Source organism: Oncorhynchus tshawytscha, linkage group LG14, assembly GCF_018296145.1.
Source record: "Oncorhynchus tshawytscha isolate Ot180627B linkage group LG14, Otsh_v2.0, whole genome shotgun sequence".
Classification (NCBI taxonomy): domain Eukaryota; kingdom Metazoa; phylum Chordata; class Actinopteri; order Salmoniformes; family Salmonidae; genus Oncorhynchus; species Oncorhynchus tshawytscha.
In genome coordinates, this window is record NC_056442.1 from 50,137,491 (window position 1) to 50,153,362 (window position 15,872).

At 49.5% G+C, this 15,872-nt stretch overlaps 1 protein-coding gene across 1 annotated transcript; it reads left to right on the forward strand.

Annotated features, from left to right (window-relative positions):
- The first annotated feature begins 2,714 nt into the window (after positions 1-2,714).
- Positions 2,715-10,974, forward strand: tyr (tyrosinase). Its single transcript, XM_042297619.1, has 5 exons — positions 2,715-3,766; positions 5,545-5,761; positions 5,879-6,026; positions 9,780-9,961; positions 10,226-10,974. Exons 1-5 carry the CDS (start codon positions 2,933-2,935, stop codon positions 10,474-10,476), a joined length of 1,632 nt encoding a protein of 543 aa, XP_042153553.1. The 5' UTR covers positions 2,715-2,932; the 3' UTR covers positions 10,477-10,974.
- Positions 10,975-15,872: the final 4,898 nt, after the last annotated feature.

The window sequence follows — 15,872 nt, forward strand, 5'->3', positions numbered from 1 at the left end:
CTGATCAATTAGATGGTATTACTAACTTTTGTGTAACATCGCTAATTACAGCATCACCATAGAAACAAATTGTTAACCAAATGATGCCTACTGTTCATCTTTGAGTGGGGTTTTACCTATTCGTTCCCAAGAGTAAATGCTCAATCTCATTGTATTCTACTCTATAATATAGTAATACTGTCACTGCAATCTCATTGTATTCTACTCTATAATATAGTAATACTGTCACTGCAATCTCATTGTATTCTACTCTATAATATAGTAATACTGTCACTGCAATCTCATTGTATTCTACTCTATAATATAGTAATACTGTCACTGCAATCTCATTGTATTCTACTCTATAATATAGTAATACTGTCACTGCAATCTCATTGTATTCTACTCTATAATATAGTAATACTGTCACTGCAATCTCATTGTATTCTACTCTATAATATAGTAATACTGTCACTGCAATCTTTCCTCTCCTTCTTTTGGGCACTTAGCAAATTTCAGGTCTGCTAAACCCAAACTTGAACGTTGTGAAAATTCTGTACTTCTTTTAACAGTGGCCAAGTAGGCAACTGTGGCTATTTGATCATAATGAAGGTCTACCAACGTGGCCTACCATCAAAAACAATGGAGAAAATGCATTCCATTCCATTTTAACAATAGCTGTTCTATCATTCAGCCTACAATAGCAGCCAACGCCTGGTGTTGATATAGGCTACATTCCATAAAACCTTTTAAAAATACATGCAGTGCTTGACATTAACCTGGTTACCCACTTGTCCTTCAGACAAGGAGATTACAGAAAATGTTGTTGTGTTGTTTGATGCAAGAAACCACTTTACACGGCGGTCTCAGGGGAGCTGCACGGCGGTCTCAGGGGAGCTGCACGGCGGTCTCAGGGGAGCTGCACGGTCACTGTCTCAGGGTAGCTGCTCTCAGGGGAGCTGCACGGCGGTCTCAGGGGTCACTGCACGGCGGTCTCAGGGGAGCTGCACGGCGGTCTCAGGGGAGCTGCACGGCGGTCTCAGGGGAGCTGCACTGCGGTCTCAGGGGAGCTGCACGGCGGTCTCAGGGGAGCTGTCACTGCAATCGGTCTCAGGGGAGCTGCACGGCGGTCTCAGGGGAATATAGTAATACTGTCACGGCGGTCTCAGGGGAGCTGCTACGGCGGTCCTAGGGGAGCTGCACGGCGGTCTCAGGGGAGCTGCAAATTTCAGGTCTGCGGTCTCAGGGGAGCTGCACGGCGGTCTCAGGAGCTGCACGGCGGTCCCAGGGGAGCTGCACGGCGGTCTCAGGGGAGCTGCACATTCGGCCTCAGGGGCAGCTGCCTGGCGGTCTCAGGGGAGCTGCCACGGCGGTCTCAGGGGTGCTGCATTAACGGCGGTCCCAGGGGAGCTGCACGGCGGTCTCAGGGGAGCTGAAACCACGGCGGTCTCAGGGGAGCTGCACGGCGGTCTCAGGGGAGCTGCACGGCGGTCTCAGGGGAGCTGCACGGCGGTCTCAGGGGAGCTGCACGGCGGTCTCAGGGGAGCTGCACGGCGGTCTCAGGGGAGCTGCACGGCGGTCTCAGGGGAGCTGCACGGCGGTCTCAGGGGAGCTGCACGGCGGTCTCAGGGGAGCTGCACGGCGGTCTCAGGGGAGCTGCACGGCGGTCCCAGGGGAGCTGCACGGCGGTCTCAGGGGAGCTGCACGGCGGTCTCAGGGGAGCTGCACGGCGGTCTCAGGGGAGCTGCACGGCGGTCCCAGGGGAGCTGCACGGCGGTCTCAGGGGAGCTGCACGGCGGCCTCAGGGGAGCTGCACGGCGGTCTCAGGGGAGCTGCACGGCGGTCTCAGGGGAGCTGCACGGCGGTCCCAGGGGAGCTGCACGGCGGTCTCAGGGGAGCTGCACGGCGGTCTCAGGGGAGCTGCACGGCGGTCTCAGGGGAGCTGCACGGCGGTCTCAGGGGAGCTGCACGGCGGTCTCAGGGGAGCTGCACGGCGGTCTCAGGGGAGCTGCACGGCGGTCCCAGGGGAGCTGCACGGCGGTCTCAGGGGAGCTGCACGGCGGTCTCAGGGGAGCTGCACGGCGGTCTCAGGGGAGCTGCACGGCGGTCTCAGGGGAGCTGCACGGCGGTCTCAGGGGAGCTGCACGGCGGTCTCAGGGGAGCTGCACGGCGGTCTCAGGGGAGCTGCACAGCAGTCTCAGGGGAACTGCACGGCGGTCTCAGGGGAGCTGCACGGCGGTCTCAGGGGAGCTGCACGGCAGTCTCAGGGCTACTGCGCACCAACACACGTGCTCAGTTTCGAGGGAACATTGTGTCACTGTGTTTGTGACATGGTCGACCCGAAGACCTATAAGGTGCCTTGACCATTGAGCACTAATTCATTTCCAAATAGTTTATTAATTATTTATTCTAACAGTAGCTGACAATAGCCTACTCTGTTCCTGTTTTGAGCATTTCACTGGGATAGGTGTAAATCTTCTCCTGTGTCCTTTTCCCTCTCTACATAATGTCCTAAAACAGCAGACATTAGCATGAGGTTATGGTACAGAAGCGTGTCTGTTCCACGCTGTGAGATGGGCTATTATGTGAGTTGGAACCACTCCACTCTCTCACCCCAGATCATGCACACACATTCCAGGCCGGCTAGGCCTGGGGGAAGAGGGATGTGGTCAGCTGGTCTCGAGACAGAATGAGGCTGAACTATATTATCCCAAGCATGTGATGGTATGGGGAGGGAAGCAGAGAGGGGAGAGAGAGGGTGTGGGCAAGTGGAAGTTATATTGTGAGTTAACATTATTCGTTCTTTTCCCCAGACTCTGCGCTACTGACTTATACCACTTGTGACCTGGCTGGACCTGCTGTGTGACTATAGCCGGCTGCAGTCTCTTCTTTGCCGTGTGCTTTGGTTAGTCTGGCTGTGTAGTGAGCTCTTGGGTGTGGTAGTTGGTCAGTCATGGTTCTTCTGGTTGTGTTGGGTAGCCTACTCCAGATGCTGTTCCTGCGGTCGTGTGTGGGCCAGTTCCCCCGGCCTTGCGCCAACACAGAGGCGCTTCGTACCAAGCAGTGCTGCCCGGTGTGGGAAGGGGACGGGTCGGCCTGTGGAGCCACGTCAGGCCGAGGGTTCTGTCAGGACGTGACGGTATCGGAAGAGCCCCACGGGCCACAGTACCCACACACTGGGATAGACGACCGAGAACGGTGGCCGCTGGCCTTCTACAACCGCACATGCCAGTGTGCAGGTAACTACGGGGGTTTTGACTGTGGGGAGTGCAGGTTCGGCTACTTCGGCCCCGGCTGTGCCGAGCAGCGGGAGTCCGTGAGGAGGAACTTCCTCTCGCTGTCGGTGGCGGAACAACAGCGGTTCATCGCCTACCTGAACTTGGCCAAGAACACCGTCACCGCTGACTACGTCATTGTCACGGGAACTCGCGCTGAGATGGGTACAAATGGGGAGAACCCAATGTTTTCCGACGTGAGTGTATATGACCTGTTTGTGTGGATGCACTACTACGTGTCCAGGGACACACTGCTTGGGGGGCCAGGAAATGTTTGGCCGGACATAGACTTTGCACACGAGTCGGCAGCATTCCTGCCATGGCACCGAGTGTATCTGCTGCACTGGGAGCACGAGATCAGGAAGATGACTGGGGATTTTAACTTCACTATCCCATACTGGGACTGGCGAGATGCAACAGACTGTACGGTGTGCACAGACAACCTGATGGGTGGGCGGAGCCCGCTGAACCCCAACCTCATCAGCCCAGGCTCTGTGTTCTCTTCATGGAAGGTAAACAAACACATGTGACACAGGTAGAGTGATGTGTGTGTGTGTGTGTGTGTGTGTGTGTGTGTGTGTGTGTGTGTGTGTGTGTGTGTGTGTGTGTGTGTGTGTGTGTGTGTGTGTGTGTGTGTGTGTGTGTGTGTGTGTGTGTGTGTGTGTGTGTGTGTGTGTGTGTGTGCGTGCGTGCGTGCGTGCGTGCGTGTGTGCGTGCGTGCGTGCGTGCATGCGTGCGTGTGTGTGTGCACCATGTGACATCACTGAATCATGAGCCAAGAGTCTGGAGCTGTTATACACATTGATCACATTGATGACTACTCCTAACTAGGGCCAATCCCTGGGCCCAGGCCCACCAACATTACAGTATGAGGTCACATTCTAAACCGCTCATCTAGACAAGTGCCTGAGATAGCAAATAATACCTCTCAACCAAAGCCTCCTTCCTATGTGATTTGAGACCCAGAGAGTTCTGCTTAATTCAGAGCAGAGGAATGACAGGGGAAACAGACACTGGAGAGGGACTATTGTTCAGCAGTCCGTGTCTGTAGTCAGTGTATAGTCAGTCTATAGTCAGTGTTTAGTCTGTTTATAGTCAGTCTATAGTCAGTCTATAGTCTGTTTATAGTCAGTGTATAGTCTGTGTATAGTCTGTCTATAGTCAGTCTATAGTCAGTGTATAGTCAGTCTATAGTCTGTCTATAGTCTGTATATAGTCTGTCTATAGTCTGTGTATAGTCTGTGTATAGTCTGTATATAGTCTGTTTATAGTCAGTCTATAGTCAGTGTATAGTCTGTGTGCAGTCTGTGTACAGTCTGTGTATAGTGGGGGATCTCTGACACAGCTAATGTTGTGTGTCTTGTTCAGACACATGGTTAATTTAACACAGCAGATGTACAGGTAATGGAGTGGGTTATTTTATCACAACCAGAGAGCAGAGACAGAGAGAACGAGAGAGTGTGATAAAGAGAGAGAGAGAGAGAGAACGAGGGAGTATGATAAAGAGAGAGAGAGAGAGAGAGTGTGATAAAGAGAGAGAGAGAGAGAGAGAGAGAGAACGAGAGAGTGTGATAAAGAGAGAGAGAGAGAGAGAGAACGAGAGAGTATGATAAAGAGAGAGAGAGAGAGAGTGTGATAAAGAGAGAGAGAGAGAGTGTGATAAAGAGAGAGAGACTGAGTGTATGTGTGCATGCCTGTGTGTATGTGTGAGTACCTGTGTGTACCCATGTGTACCTGTGTGTACCTCTGTGTACCTGTGAGTACCTGTCAGTACCTGTCAGTACCTGTGTGTACCTGTGTGTACCTGTGTGTACCTGTGAGTACCTGTGTGTACCTGTGTGTACCTTTGAGTACCTGTGAGTACCTGTGTGTACCTGTGTGTACCTGTGAGTACATGTGTGTACCTGTCAGAACCTGTCAGTACCTGTGTGTACCTGTGTGTACCTGTGAGTACCTGTGTGTACCTGTGTGTACCTGTGAGTACCTGTGTGTACCTGTGAGTACCTGTGTGTATCTGTGTGTACCTGTGAGTACCTGTGTGTACCTGTGTGTACCTGTGAGTACCTGTGAGTACCTGTGTGTACCTGTGAGTACCTGTGTGTACCTGTGAGTACCTGTGTGTACCTGTGTGTACCTGTGCAGTAGAGTATGCATCCAGACATAGAAGAGTACAACAGCAGATGTGTATACTGTATGTGTGTTTGTGCTGTATTGTAACATGGCGTTGTATGTGTGTGTGTGTGTGTGTGTGTGTGTGTGTGTGTGTGTGTGTGTGTACCTACCTGTGCAGGTGATCTGTACCCAGCCAGAGGAGTACAACAGCAGAGCAGCACTGTGTCCCGGGACAGGGGAGGGGCCACTGCTGCGCAACCCTGGTAACCACGACCCTAACCGTGTGAGGCATCTGCCCACCTCGGCCGACGTGGACTTCGTGGTGGGTATAGAGACTTACGAGACGGGAGCCATGGACCGCCAAGCCAACATGAGCTTCAGGAACTCCCTGGAGGGTAGGGAGACACCCTTAAAACACCCTCCCTATATTTTCAGTGGGATCTTCTCCTTAAGTGATGTGTATGATAAGGTGGTGCTTATTTGTGCAAGTAAACATGTGTGTGTGTGTTTAGGTTTTGCGAGTCCTGAGACGGGGATGGCTATAACAGGACAGAGTACGATGCACAACGCCCTCCACGTCTTCATGAACGGAACCATGAGCTCAGTACAGGGCTCAGCCAATGATCCCATCTTCCTCCTGCACCACACCTTCATAGACAGGTGACAACACGCACACGCACGCACACACACACACAACATATACATGCACACACACTCCCTCGTCAACATGTGTGTCTGCTTCTACACAAACCCATTAGCAAGCCCACATTGACAAACACAAACTAAATTGGCTTCCAATTTATAAGCGAACATAATTACATCAATTGCATTTCTAAAGGCTAAAGTCATTTGTTCCCCTCAACATATAATTAGAAAAAGAGAGAGAGAGGGAGGGAGAGAGAGAGACAGAGAGAGAGAGAGAGAGAGAGAGAGAGAGAGAGAGAGAGAGAGAGAGACACAGAGAGAGAGAGAGAGAGAGACAGAGAGAGAGAGAGAGAGAGAGAGAGAGAGAGAGAGAGACACAGAGAGAGAGAGAGAGAGAGACACAGAGAGAGAGAGAGAGAGAGAGAGAGAGAGAGAGAGAGAGAGAGAGAGACACAGAGAGAGAGAGAGAGAGAGACACACAGAGAGAGAGACAGAGAGAGAGAGAGAGAGAGACACAGAGAGAGAGAGAGAGAGAGAGAGAGAGAGAGAGAGAGACAGAGAGAGAGAGAGAGAGAGACACAGAGAGAGAGAGAGGGAGAGAGAGAGAGAGAGAGAGAGAGAGACAGAGAGAGAGAGAGAGAGAGAGAGAGAGAGAGAGAGAGAGAGAGAGAGACACAGAGAGAGAGAGAGAGAGAGAGACACAGAGAGAGAGAGAGAGAGAGAGAGAGAGAGAGAGAGAGACAAGAGAGAGAGAGAGAGAGAGACACAGAGAGAGAGAGAGGGAGGGAGAGAGAGAGAGAGAGAGAGAGAGAGAGAGAGAGACACAGAGAGAGAGAGACAGAGAGAGAGAGAGAGAGAGAGACACACAGAGAGAGAGAGGGAGGGAGAGAGAGAGAGAGAGAGAGAGAGAGAGAGAGACACAGAGAGAGAGAGGGAGGGAGAGAGAGAGAGAGAGAGAGAGAGAGAGAGAGACACAGAGAGAGAGAGAGAGAGAGAGACACAGAGAGAGAGAGAGAGAGAGAGAGAGAGAGAGAGAGAGACAGAGAGAGAGAGAGAGAGAGACAGAGAGAGAGAGAGAGAGAGACACACAGAGAGAGAGAGGGAGGGAGAGAGAGAGGGTTACGTAAATACTGTAGAGAGGGAGGGAGAGAGAGAGAAAGAGACGGGGAGGGAGAGAGAGAGAGGGTTACATAGATACTATAGAGAGGGAGGTAAGAGAGAGAGGGAGAGAGAGAGTTACGTAAATACTGTAGAGAGAGAGAAAAGAGAGAGAGGGGAGAGAGAGAGAGAGAGAGAGAGAGAGAGAGAGAGAGAGAGAGAGAGAGAGAGAGATGACTGCACATAACTTTGCCTATTTTTCACATCCTGGGACGTGGCTGTGTAAATGCCCAAACCATTTGTCAATTTTATCTCTCTATTTTGTCTTTCTTTTTTTTATGTCTCCATCTAAGAGAGAAGTCCCCCTAAAGAGGGAAGAAGAGAATAGATAGATCTGAACAGGGCCATTCAAACAAACACTACTCTGCCACTGCATAACAATAACAATAATAAAAGCAGCCAGTATCTGTGGCCAACGAAATCAAATATTTCTTTACCCTCTCATCCCTCCCCTCTCATCCCTCCCCTCTCATCCCTCCCCCCTCTCATCCCTCCTGCCCTCTCATCCCTCCTGCCCTCTCATCCCTCCTGCCCTCTCATCCCTCCTGCCCTCTCATCCCTCCCACCCTCTCATCCCTCCCGCCCTCTCATCCCTCCTGCCCTCTCATCCCTCCTGCCCTCTCATCCCTCCTGCCCTCTCATCCCTCCTGCCCTCTCATCCCTCCCGCCCTCTCATCCCTCCCCGCCCTCTCATCCCTCCTGCCCTATCCCCCCCCTCCCTCTTCACCCTCTCCCCTCTTCACCCTCTCATCCCCTCCCCTCCCCCTCCTCTTTTTCACCCTCTCATCCCCCTCCTGCCCTATCCCCCTCCCCTCTCCTCTTCACCCTCTCATCCCTCCCCTCTCCTCTTCACCCTCTCATCCCTCCTGCCCTATCCCCCCCTCCCCCTCCCCCTCTCCCTCTTCCTCCCCTCTCATCCCTCCCCTCTCCTCTTCACCCTCTCATCCCTCCCCTCTCCTCTTCACCTTCTCATCCCTCCCCTCTCCTCTTCACCCTCTCATCCCTCCCCTCTCCTCTTCACCCTCTCATCCTTCCCCTCTCCTCTTCACCCTCTCATCCCTCCCCTCTCCTCTTCACCCTCTCATCCCTCCCCTCTCCTCTTCACCCTCTCATCCCTCCCCTCTCCTCTTCACCCTCTCATCCCTCCACTCTCCTCTTCACCCTATCCCCCCTCCCCCTCTCATCTTCACCCTATCCCCCTCCCCTCTCATCTTCACCCTATCCCCCTCCCTCTCATCTTCACCCTATCCCCCTCCCTCCTCTCACCTTCCCCCTCTCTCATCCCTCCCCTCTCTCTTTCACCCTCTCATCCCTCCCCTCTCCTCTTCACCCTATCCCCCCCTCCCCTCTCATCTTCACCCTATCCCCCTCCCCTCTCATCTTCACCCTATCCCCCTCCCCTCTCATCTTCACCCTATCCCCCTCCCCTCTCCTCTTCACCCTATCCCCCTCCCCTCTCATCTTCACCCTATCCCCCTCCCCTCTCATCTTCACCCTATCCCCCTCCCCTCTCATCTTCACACCTATCCCCCCTCCCATCTTCATCTTCACCCTATCCCCCACCCTATCCCCTCCCCTCTCTCTTCACCTATCCCCCTCCCCTCTCATCTTCACCCTCTCATCCCTCCCTCCTATCTTCCCCTCCCCTCTCCCCTTCACCCTCTCATCCCTCCCCCCTATCCCCCCCCTCCCCTCTCCTCTTCACCCTCTCATCCCTCCCGCCCTATCCCCCTCCCCTCTCCTCTTCACCCTCTCATCCCTCCCGCCCCTATCCCCCTCCCCTCTCCTCTTCACCCTCTCATCCCTCCCGCCCTATCCCCCCCCCCTCTCCTCTTCACCCTCTCATCCCTCCCGCCCTATCCCCCCCCCCCTCTCCCTCTCTCTCTTCACCCTCTCATCCCTCCCGCCCTATCCCCCTCCCCCCCCCTCTCCTCTTCACCCTCTCATCCCTCCCGCCCTATCCCCCTCCCCTCTCCCCTCTCCTCTTCACCCTCTCATCCCTCCCGCCCTATCCCCCTCCCCTCTCCTCTTCACCCTCTCATCCCTCCCGCCCTATCCCCCTCCCCTCTCCCCTCTCCTCTTCACCCTCTCATCCCTCCCTCCCGTCCTATCCCCCTCCCCTCTCCCCTTCACCCTCTCATCCCTCCCATCCTATCCCCCTCCCCTTCACCCTCTCATCCCTCCTGTCCTATCCCCCTCCCCTCTCCTCTTCACCCTCTCATCCCTCCCGTCCTATCCCCCTCCCCTGTCATCCCTCCCGTCCTATCCCCCTCCCCTCTCCTCTTCACCCTCTCATCCCTCCCGTCCTATCCCCCTCCCCTCTCCCCTTCACCCTCTCATCCCTCCCGTCCTATCCCCCTCCCCTCTCCTCTTCACCCTCTCATCCCTCCCGTCCTATCCCCCTCCCCTCTCCCCTTCACCCTCTCATCCTTCCCGTCCTATCCCCCTCCCCTCTCCTCTTCACCCTCTCATCACTCCTGTCCTATCCCCCTCCCCTCTCTTATCCCCCTTCCCCTCTCCTATCCCCCTCCCCTCTCCTATCCCTCCTCCTCTCTCCTATCCCCCTCTCCTATCCCCCTCTCCTCCCCTCTTCCTCTCCTCCCCTCTTAGTATCTATGAACAGTGGTTGAGGAGACACACGCCGCCTCGCTCCCACTATCCAACAGCCAACGCTCCGATTGGTCACAACGATGGTTACTACATGGTTCCCTTCCTGCCACTCTACCGCAACGGTGACTACTTCCTGGGCAACAAGGTCCTGGGTTACGAATACTCCTACCTGCTTGACCCAGGTCAGTACCCTGACACACACATACCTAGCCAAATACTTGCTGGACCCAGACCAGTTACCCTAACCCCAGTCCCCAGGCTATTGCACACAGAAATGACCCTGCCCATAACACCACCCTCCCCCTCCCCTCTCTCTCTCTCTCCCTCTCTCTCACATTCTCTGTATATCTCTCTCTCTCTCTCTCTCTCTCTCTCTCTCTCTTCTCTCTCTCTCTCTCTCTCTCTCTCTCTCTCTCTCTCTCTCTCTCTCTCTCTCTCTCTCTCAGGAACGAGGTTTGTCCAGGAGTTCCTGACTCCCTACATGCAGGAGGCTCAGCTGATCTGGCAGTGGCTCCTGGGAGCAGGACTCATCGGGGCCATCCTGGCAGGAATTGTCATGACGACCGGGGCCCTGTTTGTCAGGAAGCGGAGCCAGAACAGGAAGATGAAGTCGATTTCATCCTTCGGGGAGAGACAGCCCCTCTTACATAGCAGCTCAGAGGAAGGATCAGGGACCTCCTACCAGACCACACTGTAATACACACACACACAAAGAAACACACACAACCACAAACACACACACACTAAGACACAAACACACGAAGACACACATACTAAGACACACACACACACACACACACACACACACACACACACTCCAGAGACATTTCATTCCAATATGCCTCGTTCTGCGGCTCTTGATCTGGTGTTTAATCTGACACATATCAAACAGTAGGAAGACGTTCAGAGACAAACATGAAATGATCAATCATATTAAAGTCCAACTGCAGTCCAGTCCTGAGTCCCGTTCAGGACCACAACACTACAGTCAAACTGTATGGGACAGGTATTTGGGTCTGTTAGTGTTGGTTTTGTTTCCACTCAGTGCTGTCTATGGGTCCCTGTCCCCATTCCCTCCCCTATTCCCCCCGTCCTTCCCCTCTCCCCACTGCCATGGAGATGCTGGTGCTATGGGGATGTTGTACTGTGTACTGTTGATACTGTGTACTGTTGATACTGTGTACTGTTGATACTGTGTACTGTATTATACTGTGTACTGTTGATACTGTATACTTTAATACTGTGTACTGTTGATACTGTGTACTGTATTATACTGTGTGCTTTAATACTGTGTACTGTACTATACTGTGTACTGCATTATACTGTGTATTTTAATACTGTGTACTGTTGATACTGTAGATACTGTGTACTGTATTATACTGTGTACTTTAATACTGTGTACTGTTGATACTGTGTACTGTAGATACTGTGTACTGTATTATACTGTGTGTACTGTTGATACTGTGTACTGTGTGATAACTATGCCACTATGAGAACCAGAGGGCAAATGAATAATATACATTTAATTTGAATATGGTGCATTAAATCCATCTTGATTAAATGTGTGTGTCCAGGATAGTTGTGGCTTGACTGGCTGTGGAAAGACACGTTGGCAGAAATAGACAGTGGACACATAGTAACCATGTAGTAACCATGTAGTAACCATGTAGTAATATTTAGTAATCATGAAGTAATCATGAAGTAATCATGCAGTAATCATGTAGTAACCATGTAGTAACCATGTAGTAATCATGTAGTAATCATGTAGTAACCATGTAGTAATCATGTAGTAACCATGTAGTAACCACGTAGTAATCATGTAGTGACCATGTAGTAATCATTTAGTAACCACGTAGTAATCATGTAGTGACCATGTAGTAATCATGTAGTGACCATGTAGTAATCATGTAGTAATCATTTAGTAACCACGTAGTAATCATGTAGTGACCATGTAGTAATCATGTAGTGACCATGTAGTTATCATGTAGTAATCATGTAGTAATCATGAAGTTAACATGTAGTGATAATGTAGTAACCATGTAGTAATCATGAAGTAATCATGTAGTAACCATGTAATAACCATGTCGTAATCATGTAGTAACCATGTAGTAATCATGTAGTAATCATGTAGTAACCATGTAGTAATCATGTAGTAATCACGCAGTAACCATGTAGTAATCATGAAGTAATCATGTAGTAACCATGTAGTAATCACGCAGTAACCATGTAGTAATCATGAAGTAATAATGTAGTAACCATGTAGTAACCATGTAGTAACCATGTAGTAATCATGTAGTAATCATGTAGTAATCATGAAGTAATCATGTAGTAATCATGTAGTAATCACGCAGTAACCATGTAGTAATCATGAAGTAATCACGCAGTAACCATGTAGTAATCATGTAGTAATCATGTAGTAATCGTGTAGTAACATGTAGTAAATAGTTCTGTATAAAAAAAGGGTTGTGTTTTGTTCTCATCAAAACCATCCAACATCCAAAATAACATTCTTCAGAATCAATCAAATACATACAGTACCAGTCAAAAGTTTTAGAACACCTACTAATTCAAGGGTTTTTCTTTATTTTAACTATTTTCTACATTGTAGAATAATAGTGAAGACATCACAACTATGAAATAACATATATGGAATCATGTAGTATCCAAAAAAAGTGTTAAACAAATCTAAATGTATTTTATATTTGAGTTTCTTCAAAGTAGCCAACCTTAAACTTGATGACAGCTTTGTACACTCTTGAAATTCTCTCAACCAGCTTCATGAGGAATGCTTTTCCAACAGTCTTGAAAGAGTTCCCACATATGCTGAGCACTTGTTGGCTGCTTTTCTTTCACTGTGCGGATCAACTCATCCCAAACCATCTCAATTGGGTTGAGGGCGGGTGATTGTGAGGGCCAGGTCATCTGATGCAGCACTCCATCACTCTCCTACTCGGTCAAATAGCCCTTACACAGCCTGGAGGTGTGTTTTGGGTCACTGTCCTGTTGAAAAACAAATGATAGTCCCACTAAGTGTTACCCAGATGGGACGGGGTATTGCTGCAGAATGCTGTGGTAACCATGCTGGTTAAGTGTGCCTTGAATTCTAAATAAATCACTGAATGTCACCAGCAAAACACCCCTACACCATCACACCTCCACCTCCATGCTTCACAGTGGGAACCACACATGCAGAGATCATCCATTCACCTACTCTGCATCTCACAAAGACACGACAGTTGAAACCAAAGATCTCAAATTTGGACTCATCAGACCAAAGGACAGATTTCCACCTCTTCTTATTGGTGTCCTTTAGTAGTGCTTTCTTTGCAGCAATTCGACCATGAAGGCCTGATTCACACAGTCTCCTCTGAGCAGTTGATGTTGACACATGTCTGTTACTTGAACTCTGAAGCATTTATTTGGGCTGCAATTTCTGAGGCTGGTAACTCTAATGAACTTATCCTCTACAGCAGAAGTAACTCTGGGTCTTCCTTTCCTGTGGCGGTCCTCGTGAGAGACACTTTCATCATAGCGCATGATGGTTTTTTCTGGGTTTTTTTTTTTTTTTTTTTTTTGAAAGTCGTTGAAATCTTCCAGATTGACTGACCTTTGTGTCTTAAAATAAGGATGGACTGTTGTTTCTCTTTGCTTATTTGAGCTGTTCTTGCCATAATATGGACTTGGTATTTTACCAAATAGGGCTATCAAATTAACTTTTAACAAGGCACACCTGTTAATTGTAATGCATTCATGGTGACTACCTCATGAAGCTGGTTGAGAGAATCCACTTCATGTCTGCCTCTGAACCAGTGGTGTAAAGTGCTTAAGTAAACATACTTTTAAAGTATTACTTAAGTAGTTTTGGGGGGGTATCTGTACCCCACAAATTGTACTTTTACTTCACTACATTCCTAAAGAAAAGAATGTACTTTATACTCCATACATTTTCCCTGACACCCAAAAGTACTTGTTACATTTCGAATGCTTAGCAGGACAGGAAATGGTCCAATTCACACTTATCAAGAGGACATCCCTGCTCATCCCTACTGCCTCTGACCTGGAGGACTCACTAAACACAAATGCTTTGTTTGTTAATTATGTCTGAGTGTTGAAGTGTGTCCCTAGCTATCCGTTAAAAAATAATAATGCTGTCTGGTTTGCTTAGTATTTACTTCTACTTTTGATACTTAAGTATATTTTAGCAATTACATTTACTTTTGATACTTAAGTCAATTTAAAACCAAATACTTTTAGACTTTAACTATATTCTCCTACATTAATTTAACATTTCCACAAACGTCAAAGGTTTTCCTTTCAAATGGTAACAAGAATATGCGTATCCTGGCTTCAGGTCCTGAGCTACAGGCAGTTTACTTTGGGTCAGATGTCATTTTAGGGGATTTTCTTTCTTTAAAGGGTCCGATCCTTAAGAGGTTTTAACTCAGGTAGTATTTTACAGGGTGACTTTCACTTTTACTTGAGTCATTTTCTATTAAAGGTATCTTTACTCTACTACAGTACAATTGGGTTCTTTTTCCACCACCACTCTGAACTGTGAATCATGAACAAGATCAAATAAAAGATGTATGATTCCCACTCCACACTGTGTCTGCTGGCTGGAGGCAGATGATTCCCACTCCACACTGTGTCTGCTGGCTTGAGGCAGATGATTCCCACTCCACACTGTGTCTGCTAGCTGGAGGCAGATGATTCCCACTCCACACTGTGTCTGCTGGCTGGAGGCAGATGATTCCCACTCCACACTGTGTCTGCTAGCTGGAGGCAGATGATTCCCACTCCACACTGTGTCTGCTGGCTGGAGGCAGATGATTCCCACTCCACACTGTGTCTGCTAGCTGAAGGCAGATGATTCCCACTCCACACTGTGTCTGCTAGCTGAAGGCAGATGATTCCCACTCCACACTGTGTCTGCTAGCTGGAGGCAGATGATTCCCACTCCACACTGTGTCTGCTAGCTGAAGGCAGATGATTCCCACTCCACACTGTGTCTGCTAGCTGAAGGCACTGCAGTAATAAAACGCCCTCTGAAAGACTCTGTGAAAGCACTGCAGTAATAAAACGCCCTCTGAAAGCCTCTGTGAAAGCACTGCAGTAATAAAACGCCCTCTGAAAGCCTCTGTTAAAGCACTGCAGTAATAAAACGCCCTCTGAAAGCCTCTGTTAAAGCACTGCAGTAATAAAACGCCCTCTGAAAGCCTCTGTTAAAGCACTGCAGTAATAAAACGCCCTCTGAAAGCCTCTGTTAAAGCACTGCAGTAATAAAACGCCCTCTGAAAGCCTCTGTTAAAGCACTGCAGTAATAAAACGCCCTCTGAAAGCCTCTGTTAAAGCACTGCAGTAATAAAACGCCCTCTGAAAGCCTCTGTTAAAGCACTGCAGTAATAAAACGCCCTCTGAAAGCCTCTGTTAAAGCACTGCAGTAATAAAACGCCCTCTGAAAGCCTCTGTGAAAGCACTGCAGTAATAAAACGCCCTCTGAAAGCCTCTGTGAAAGCACTGCTTTGTGTAGAAGGAATGTTTCACAGCCAGAGGGGCTGAATAAAGAAGGTAGTGTGCACTGCACAGTGCTCACACACACACACACACAAATGCTGCACACACACACACACAAATAATACACACACATATTATGCATACACACACACACACACACACACACACACAAAAATGATGCACACACATATTATGCATACACACACACACACACACACACACACACACACACACACACACACACACACACACACACACATACACACACATATACACACACACTAAAATGCGCTGCATGGTGAATCTGACGTCTGCATTGGCGGTGATATGGCCTCTGCAAAAGTCAGGACATACTTCTTGCACTTTGGGGAGCAGGAATTTGTCAAGGATGTGAGTTTGTGTTTATACAGGACCTCCCGGCCTCACCTACCGTCAGCCAATCATGAGTTCGATTTGGCCTCTGCATGCCTCCGGAGGGTCCACAGTTGCATCACACCCTCCACATGAAGCCTCCGACCACATTTTTGGATCAAGTATAAATTGGCTTTAACACCCACAACACAACCCCAGTGGCATGTA